We start from the raw sequence: 10041 nt of genomic DNA on the forward strand, positions 1-10041 counted from the left end.
AATAAAGATGCTGGACATTAGACTTCCTTCTCCATCTAATGCTGGATAAAGAGACTTCTCTGACCATGTGCATAGACTTACAGCAGGTACCCATATCTCCACAGCCCTCAGACTCAACATCGCCTTTCCACTGGGGTGGGTGCTAAATTCTCTACTGAACATTCTGCACATGTGTCAACACCCAACATTATGTGAAGCATCAACTTTATTTCCTAAAAAAAATACCAACTCAGATAGGGTAATTTTTGACCCCGGTCAGAGTAAAGACCAAGTAAAAACAGCATGCCAAAAACTCCACGACCCAAGGACCTCAACAGCTAGAGGCTCTGACATCCCACCATAGAGCAGCTGGTCAGCTTTGCCCCCTGAGCTCAACACTGGACCCACTTCAGTTTGCCTACCAGCCTGGCACTGGATACAGTTATTCACCTTCTATATCATTTCCTCTCTCACCTGGAGACAGCTGGGAGCACTATGAGAATTATAGTGCTCCCATCCTTCCTACAATTCTGAGGGACACGCTGAGTGTCATAAATACTGACCGGCAAGACGTTCCACAACTGCGAAGCTCCATATGAGAAGGATCTGTTCCCAGCTGTGACCTTCTGTTTGAACGCAGGGAGTGTTGCGGGTTGTAAAACACTAAGAGTTCACTCAGGTACTGTGGAGGGAGACCATTTAGTATTTTATAGGCCAAAAGTAGGTTTTCGTGGTCAATCCTAAATTTGATGGGTAGCTAGTGCAGTGACTTTAAGAAAAGTGTGTCGAATGTGGTCGAATTTTCAAGTTCTAGTTAGAACTCTGGCTGCAGCATTCTGAACTAGCTGGAGTTTACTCATGCACCTACTAGAGCATCCAGACAGTAATGCATTGCAGTAATCTAACCTTGATGTGATAAAGGCATAAACCAACTTTTCTGCATTGTGCATCATGTTTCTTATCTTTGCAATATTTCTAAGGTGCTATCCTAGTTATATTATCTACATGCGAATTGAATGAGAGACCTGTGTTGATGAGGACACCTAGATCCTTTACTTCTGTACTTGGTGAGATAGAAATGCTATCATGGGTTATAAATGTTATCGTGTAGTCAGACAGCTTATGTCTGGCTGCTTGAGGCCCAAGTACAAGAGCTATTGTCTTATTAGGGTTTAACAGAAGAAAGTTGGTGCCCATCTACTGTCTAATGTCCTTCAGACAATTCTCAATTCTGTTTAGCTGATACCTCTCATCTGGCATTGCTGATAGATACAACTGTGTGTCGTGTTACGTCCCTGGACGTATGCTTCCACGTGTTCTGTGTGTCTGGTTGTGTTTTTGTGTCCTGTCTCTTTTAGGTTGACTTCGTGGGAGGAGTTGAAGCCTTCCAGCTCCACCTACCATCTGCCATTGGTCACCTCCACCTATATAAAGAGACTTCGGATGGTGTTCGGGAGGTCACCAGGGTCTGCTAGGCCCTTATGTTTTCGGGAGGTCCACTGAGATCTGCAAGGAGCTCCGTTGGGGATCTCATTCGTGTTTCTTGTTGCTTTGTGTGATCCCTTTGTTGTTTGCCTGTGTTAGCCTATTAGCTGTTAGCCTGACACATGCCTTTTTTGTTGACTTGCGCACGTTTTGAGTTATCCCTGCTGGACCATCCCTTCCTTTAGGCTGGTCCTGAGTCCGCTGTTTAATTGTACCTGTTAGCACCCTGTAAATAAAAGCACTGTTTGTACGCTTTGTTTGCTGGTGTGTGTAACAGTGGACCTCCTCCTCTCCACACCCTTGTCGCATTTCTTAGACCCCTAGACTTAGGAACGTGACAGTCATCAGCGTAGCAATGAAAGCTAATACTGTGTTTGCGAATGACGTCATCTAAAGGTAACGTGTATAAAGGAAAATAGTAACGGACAGGACGGACCTAGGACAGAACCTTGTGGAACACCAAACTCTACTATTGATGTCCACAAACTGATACTGATCAATCAGTAATGATCTGAACCATACAAGGGCTGTTCCTTTAATCCCAACAACATTCTCTTGTAAGGAGAATAGCATGATCGATAGTGTCAAATGCTGCACTCAGATCAAGCAGGACAAGCAGCGAGATGCGTCCCTCATCAGAGGCCAACAGCAGGTCATTAGCCACTTTAACAAGCACTGTCTCAGTGATATACTCAGTGATTGATATACTTTGTGGATATTGTTACTGTCTAGGCATGCGCTCAGCTGCTGGGCTACGACTTTTTCTACATTTTTTTTATATAAACGTAAGGTTGGATACCGGTCTATAATTTGAAAGCTGACTGCCATCAAGATCAGGCTTTTTAATCAGGGGTCTAATGACTGCTACCTTGAACGAACTTGGTAAATAGCCGGTGCTAAGCGACGAGTTAATAATTTTGAGGATAGGTTTTAGAACATCGGGTGCTACTTGTTTAAAGAAACTTGTAGGAAGCGGATCCAATGTGCAAGTACATTGATTTGATGACGAGATTAGTTTAGTCAGTTCCGGAAGAATAACTATGTCTTCTTACAAGATCGAGCGTGTGACCACATCCAGGAAATGATTGTTTGGATTTGTAGTCTTTTTAGTGACAGTGAAGTGATATCACAGCACACGGCGCACACAACAAAATCTGCTTTTAACCCATCACCCTTGGTGAGCAGTGGGCAGCCACAACAGGCGCTTGGGGAGCAGTGTGTGGGGACAGTGCTTTGCTCAGTGGCACCTTGGCGGGTCGGGATTTGAACCGGCAGCCTTCTGATTCCTTAACCGCTAGGCCTCTACTGCCCAAGAAACTAAAGACTCACAAAAACAATAATTTATCAGTGTTAATGCAATAGAAAACACCTAACTCATAATAAAATAGGTTTGTTATAAAGATTGGTCTAATTTCATAAAAGAATAAGAGCCAGTTAAACACGAGGACATGAAAATGTGCTCCAAAACAGGAATCACCCATACATACCATAATAACAAATTATGTACATAATATAATAATAAGGTCAGACTTCAGGCCTCATTTTATTCATGCTAGCTGTGTTTCCAGCTGTGGTGTCCCCCCTTGTCTTCCTTGCATGGTCAAGGCACAGGTGTACCAGACTCTGGAGCCACCCCCAGCCATACAACCCTATCCAGCCTTCCCTGGTTATGCCTTTTGTCATACCTGCGGGGAACCAAGAGAGAGAGCCAGGGGACCCTTTGTTTTGTTTGTCTCTGAAGTGAAAGTGAATCATTGTTTTGATCATTGTGAAACACTGCAGCACAGCACATGGTGCTCTACCCAATCCATTTTGGGGGCTACAGTATGAGTTAGGGGCTCCAGCCTTGAGTTCGAAAGATGGAAGGGAGAAGGTCCTTGAGCACACCTTTCTGATGTGAAGAGGGAGGCTGTCTGATTGTCAGGGTACACCTCTCATCTTGACATGGAGAGTGAAGCCTGCATGCCCAGGCCTGCCTCCAGAGGTTCCAGAACAAACAGGGCATGTGTGTCCTCCAGGTCGCTGGGAGGGCTAAGATGGGACAAGTCCCCAAACCACCTATTCCAGGACACACAAAGAAAAAGTACAATTAACTGGAAAAAAATTATCCTATTTGCACAAGAGACAGTGACTCGGAAGCGGAAGTGAGAGCAAGAGTGGGCAGCGCCCAGTATAAAAGTCAGGTGGCCGGGGAGACGCTGCCGGCTCATTGTTGAATTTAATTCCCTGAGACGCTAGCCTTCTTTACAAATGCCTGATTCTGCCTTTTGACCACGACCTTTGGCTGTCCTCGACCTTGAGTTTGCCTGTCTCTTTTGCTACAACGATATATATATGTTACCCCACCTTCCTGCCAAGACCCCCTCCCATCCAACCCACGCTCCCAGACCATCCTGAAGCCAGCCGTCTTCCTGTTCTCCTCTGCCACGGTCCACCCCAGCCTCGTCCCCTCACCTCCTTCCCCACTGCTCTCCAAGGAGCCAGAGCACCCTCCCCGTCACTCCACTCCCGTTCCCACCTCTCACAGACCAAGCGCCTCCGGTCCTCCTCCCCAGCTCTTCCAGTGTCCACTCCCCGTACCACGACTTGTCCCCCCCGCTCTAAGCATGTCTGCAAGTGCGTCCCCGAACCCACACGTTGACAGCTATGTATTCCTCACGCATCTACATGCACATTCACCACTTTTTCCTCGCACATATACTACTTCAGATGCACATCAGTTGGTAATCAAATATAATCAGGTTTATATTTCTGTTGAAGGGCACAAACAGTGGCTACCAGTCACACCTCCTCTCATCCCCTCTTATATTTTATAAGATGTGCTGACTCAGCAGCTAACAAAATAACACAAAACCAACCATATCGTGAATTCAAATAGTAACTCAATCACATTACCCCCTCCAATGACTAATTCTTCAATTATTAATAACACAACTTTTTTTAGGTGAGCCTAACACACAGGGACAAGAATACAATACAAATACAATAAAAAAAGGACCTAATAAAGTTTTTTTCCAATTCGAACCGCGCGACCACAGAACATAAAACAATGATTTCAGCCATTTATAACTTAAATACACATACATACAGCCGATAACACGGAGAATACTCACGCATCTCACCCCTCTCTGCTCCAACAGCACACTGAGGCGAACTGCGCGTAAGCGCGAGTAGAGCAATAGTGTGCGCCATTAATACAACCCATAATTACACAGAAAAACACAAGAACATGAACCACACAGCTTTAAACAACAAGTTTCGCTGGAGTTCACATAACGTGTATACAATTTTCCCATTACATCCCGACCACACACGCATTGACATAGTTTTTCGTGCACATCAACATTTCTGAAGAATATATGGTGTATGCGTAAGGTTTGTATGTAGATGCCTGAAGAATTTAGGTGTATGCGTGAGGTTTGTATGAAGATGCGTGATGAATATATGGTTTATATGCGAGCTTTGTATGTAGGTGTGTGATGTATATATGGTGTATGCGTGAGGTTTGTATGTAGATGCGTGATGAATATATGGTGTATATGCGAGCTTTGTATGTAGATATGTGAGGAAAGATAGTGTATGTGCGAGCTTTTCTTGATTTGTGGCCTAGGGGGCGCTTCATAGTTTTCAGGGAGATACATCGCTCATACGTAAACATACCCATACTTAACTACCACCTAAAACTACATTTCCCAGAAACCCGTTTTCATTACGTCACAAACCAGCGCCCGTACCCATCGCAACTAACTCGAATGCCGCGACAAAGCTATTAGATCCAAACTATTTGCTAGACGATAGAACGTGTTTTTAAAGTGAAGCTGCGGCAAGTTACCAGACAACATGCCAAAGACTAGGTGAATTTTCTGCATGATTTCTAAGTTAGCATTAGCTGTTTTCTAACTTTTTATTTTAAACAAAGGCCTATCTTTTGTTCATGCTAGTGACACTTTATGGGAGCTGGCGGCGGAGGAGGTACGCAAGGCAGAGGATGAGGAAGAGCAGTCACTACATCAGAGGACCGTCTTCTTCCTGGGGAGTAAGGGAGGGGTGAGGCTTATTTAAACCCTGCTGTCATGTGCAAAACAATATAAAGTAGTTTATTATCCATGCATTATTTTAGTATGCGATGCTATCATATTTCTGCTAATGATTACTAATTACAGGGGAAAACCACTATATTGCTGCGCTGTCTTGACCGGTAAGATGTAAACAATGTCTGTAGTTCCTAACAAATATAGACTGAATATTAAATGCCTGAGACCAAAAATATTTTTTTTTGCCAGGGACGAACCACCCAAAGCAACCCTTGCTTTAGAGTACACCTTTGGAAGAAGGGCCCGGGGACATAACACAGTATGTTTAAAAAAAAAAAAAACATGCAGTGAAAATTATTGTAAATTAAAATAGGAAAAACTTCTTTAATAGTCTGGTGATTTGTGACCATACCATGTTCTCTTCACACAGCTCAAAGACATTGCTCACCTGTGGGAACTTGGAGGAGGAGACTCACTGTCTGATCTGGTCCAGATTCCAGTCACGCCACAGTGTATGAAGTTAGTACACGTGGGGTAAAAAAAAAAAAAAAACACACTAAGTCACTGTCAGTCATGGCCATGACATTCCTAGCCTGTATTTTTACGTTCTTATCTTGAAATATACCACTTTGGTTATTATTAGATGTGTACATCAATGAGTTGAAGCATGTAAAAGTTGTGAAGAATAACTCTACCTGTACCCTATTTACTTTGGCACAGAGCTTTCTCAGTGGTGTTGGTTCTTGACCTGTCCAAGCCCAACTTCCTCTGGGCTACAGCAACAAAGCTGTTGCAGATAGTTCGAATGCTGATGGATAAAGCCTGTTCTTCATCTCAGAGGACTGGAATCCCACTAACATTCCGAAAAGACCACCCGGTGAGGGCATTCATTGCTGTCTGTGGTATACTGTTGTATTGCTTTCTGTATATTGTGTATTGGTTTGTTTTTGTATGCGTAAAAGTGTTAGATTACAAGTTTTTAAAGAGTTCAGTGTAAAAAGACAGAAAACAGGGACTGAGGATTGTGATTGTTTTTTGTCTGCCAATGACAAGCATAGTAGTGTTTTTATTAGATCACGTATCCTTTCAAAAGCATAAGACTGGATAGTTTGGCAGGAATTTGATAGTCATATGGACCATAAATGTCTCAAGGAGAATGTTATTATTTTCCAGTCATGTAACATGAGTAAAGTGTCATGGGCTGTGGCACTGGAAAAGGTCATCTTGATAACAGACATCCTGTCCTACTTTTTTCTGATGAATAAAAATTTTAGGCACTCAGACTACAAGTGAGGACATCTGTCAGTGTCTCCTTCATTGTGAAATGTGGTGGTGTTCAAGTGCATCAATTTTTTTTAAATTATTGTTTGAAATTTTTCACTGTATACAAATATCTTTCAGCATGATGTATTTTGTATTTTATTATTTTTTTTGTCTGGTCTTAATCTCACTCCAGGATCGAGAGCTGACTGACCCTCTTCCTGTCCCTTTGCTTATAATTGGCAGCAAGTATGATCTTTTTCAGGTGAACATCAACTTAATTTACAGTATTTATCTACAGTAAGGACTAAATCTCCTCTAATCCTTGCTGATATATTGTGTATACCTAAAGGACTTTGAATCAGAAAGGAGGAAGATTATCTGCAAGACACTTCGATTCCTTGCACACTACTATGGAGGATCTCTCATAGTATGTTTCATTTCTGAATGAATTATACAAAACTACATACATTCATGGTGTATAACAATAGTGGACAGTAATTGTATGTATATGTGTAGTATATGTATATTCATGTCTATTCAAATTTTGTATGTATATTGAAATAGTTTAGATTTTGTCAGAGTTCATCCATTATACACAGTCAGGGAAAAATATTTGAACCCCTGCTGATTTTGTATGTTTACCCACTAACAAAGAAATGCATTTTGAAATACTTATAGATTTTTTTATGAATAACAGTTTAATGAATTCAATGGTTATCTGAAATAATTGCCCTTTTACAAAATATGCTTTAGTACTTAGCAAAACATTTTTGGCAATTACAGAGGTCAGACATTTCTTGTAGTTGGTTTCCAGGAAGGAGGTTCTCCCAGTCCTCTGAATCATGTACATATTCAGTCTTAAACCTGTACATGTGCTTGAGCAGGGGAACCCTGTGGACTGCAGGATTTCAGTGCTTCAGGACATAGTGTGTTACCAACTGTTTTCTTAGTTCTATGGTCCTAGCTGCCTTGAGATTGTTGACATGTTCCTTTCAAGTAGTTCTGGGCTGGTTCCACACCTCATTATCATTGAAGATCTTGTGTGGAGCTTCAGGCTGAGGGAGATTGGCAGTGGTTCTTCCATTTGTGAAAAATCACACCTACTTTTGTCACCTTCTCACCCAGCTGCTTGCTGATGGTCTTATAGCCCATTCCAGCCTTGTGTAGGTCCACACTCTTGTCCCTGACATTCTTGGGAAGCTCTTTGATCTTGGTTTGGAATCTGGGTAGATTGATTGCTTCTGTGGACTGGTGTCCACTTCATACAACTCTGAGAGACAGATATCTTGCTGATGAGGATCAAATAGGTCTGGGTGATATGTTAATTTGAATATTTTTCATTTCTTGAATTATCCTCAGTTTACCAGCAATAGATCTGATACAATGATGTCCAAAACCAGGATGTTTGTTAATCACCTGGCGTTTGGGACAGAAGGAGGGTGAGGAAGTGACCTACTTTAAAACTGATTTCTTCAGTGTGCATCATTTTGTTGATTCTAACTTATCTGCTTATACAGAAAGTCACTCTGCACTGATCCCAGTAAACCACTTATGGTACCAGCCGGCATGGATTCTCTGAGTCTGATTGGTGAGCTGATCATGTTTGGTAATTAACATCAAAGTGAAAAACAGGAACATATATGATAGGACAAGTGCAACAAATTATTAAGTCATTAACCACACCCATTTTTTAAGTTTTTTTTTTTCACAGTTGTTCTCATCTTAATGGCCATATCACGTGAAAATTATGGTGTCTGAGTTTGAGTGACTGAAAGACTTAATCATATATCCAGGTTCTCCTTCCACAATGGATGTAGACATTGGAACGCTACATGCCAGAAGTGCTCTGGACCTTTGGAAGAAAGTCTTTGAAAAAATCTTTCCTTCTGAGGTAGTCAACTGTTAGAGACAAGCTCACTGAGGCTTCAATTTCCTTTTATTCATTTATCTCACACTGTCACTCAGAGGGATTTCCTGTAACTTCAGTTCAGTCATTCTGGAGCGACGCTCCATCTGGTTGAGTGAAAATCAAACCATATGGTCATAGATTTAATAGGATTAGTACCATTGTGGAAACTATCTTTCATCCATCATCCATACTTTATTTACAGCATATCTAAATATTATTCCTCCAGAACACCAGTGAGCACAAAGAGCTGAAGGACCCAGCCAAAGATCCTCAGTACAGTGAGTTAGTGATCGACTCAATGAGAGCTCAGAAAGACCAGGTGAGTTTTCACAACTACACCAGTTTTAGAGATCTGGAATAACTACAGCATGCATACTGTAAATATTTCTAAAGTGCCCTATGGTAACCTGTCATTACAAACCCAATGCCCTTTGGTAGTCTCCCTCCATATCAGTCGTGTAAACCATTTAATAAGCTGTAATAACCATTTAGTCATAACCCGTGCCTTTTGTGGTCATGACCGTTAAGTTGAACCTCTGGACTGATTTCATTCTGCATATTCTTATTATTGAAGGACATTCCAGAGTCCTTCAATTCAGGCCTGGAACCCAAGTCCATTTTTAGTTCTCCCAAAGAAAACATGTGAAATGAGGATATTTTGTTAGGAACCCCAGTCTAATGATTATGTGATCATGTAGATTTGGTATTATCAGATTGTGACTAATGATTATATTAGGTCACATTCCCTGGCAAAACCATTACAATAGATCTGGGTTAATTGGCATAAACTGTTAAACATCAAAGACTTTTTGACTAAGAATTTGACTATGGTGCGAGGCAGTGACTAGAAATGTGTGTGTGTGTGTGTGTGTGTGTGTGTGTGTATATATATAATATGAATATTTAAAGATAATGGGGCAGTGGCCTAGTAGGTAAGGAAGTGGACCCATAATTGGAAGGGTGCCTTTCATGGCTTCCCACTGCTTTCTAAGGTGACTGGTTAAAAGCAGAGGACACATTTCATTTCACAATGTCAATCACTTCACTTCACTTTTAGGTTTGTGAAGTAATGAGTTGTGTGTAGAGTAAATAATATAAAATACTAAAATTATTTTACTTCTTCTCTCTGAAGGAGCTGAACCAGTACAAAAGGAATATGTCTAAGTCATGGAGAGACTTGGACTTGGAGTCTTAGATTTTCCCCCAGAAGAATGTTGACAAAGAAATTAAGGAGGAAACATTCCATAAAATGTAAATATATAGGAAGTTTATCTAACAGAATAATGTATTATATACAATAAAATTATATAATATCTTCTCCACAGGGCATCTGTATGCATTCATTTACATTTACAGCATTTACCAGATGCC

The 10041-nt window shown here is 41.4% G+C and overlaps 1 protein-coding gene across 1 annotated transcript; it reads left to right on the plus strand.

The window, feature by feature from the left end:
* The first annotated feature begins 5177 nt into the window (after nucleotides 1–5177).
* dync2li1 (dynein, cytoplasmic 2, light intermediate chain 1) lies at nucleotides 5178–9990 on the plus strand. The gene is made up of 13 exons (XM_028989565.1): nucleotides 5178–5318; nucleotides 5406–5511; nucleotides 5628–5662; nucleotides 5748–5817; nucleotides 5929–6017; nucleotides 6219–6375; nucleotides 6955–7023; nucleotides 7111–7188; nucleotides 8121–8200; nucleotides 8279–8349; nucleotides 8555–8652; nucleotides 8897–8989; nucleotides 9803–9990. The coding sequence occupies exons 1-13, from the start codon at nucleotides 5305–5307 to the stop codon at nucleotides 9863–9865; spliced, it is 1023 nt and encodes a 340-aa protein (XP_028845398.1). The 5' UTR covers nucleotides 5178–5304; the 3' UTR covers nucleotides 9866–9990.
* The last annotated feature ends 51 nt before the right edge of the window (nucleotides 9991–10041 follow it).

Source organism: Denticeps clupeoides, chromosome 8 (assembly GCF_900700375.1).
Source record: "Denticeps clupeoides chromosome 8, fDenClu1.1, whole genome shotgun sequence".
Lineage (NCBI taxonomy): Eukaryota > Metazoa > Chordata > Actinopteri > Clupeiformes > Denticipitidae > Denticeps > Denticeps clupeoides.

Bases quoted from the DNA above. Each gene is read 5' to 3' on its own strand.
- dync2li1 (XM_028989565.1), top strand. The intron at 5,512-5,627 runs GTGAGGCTTATT...TACTAATTACAG, and splicing joins TCCTGGGGAGTAAGGGAGGG to GGGAAAACCACTATATTGCT. The intron at 7,189-8,120 runs GTATGTTTCATT...AATTATCCTCAG, and splicing joins ACTATGGAGGATCTCTCATA to TTTACCAGCAATAGATCTGA.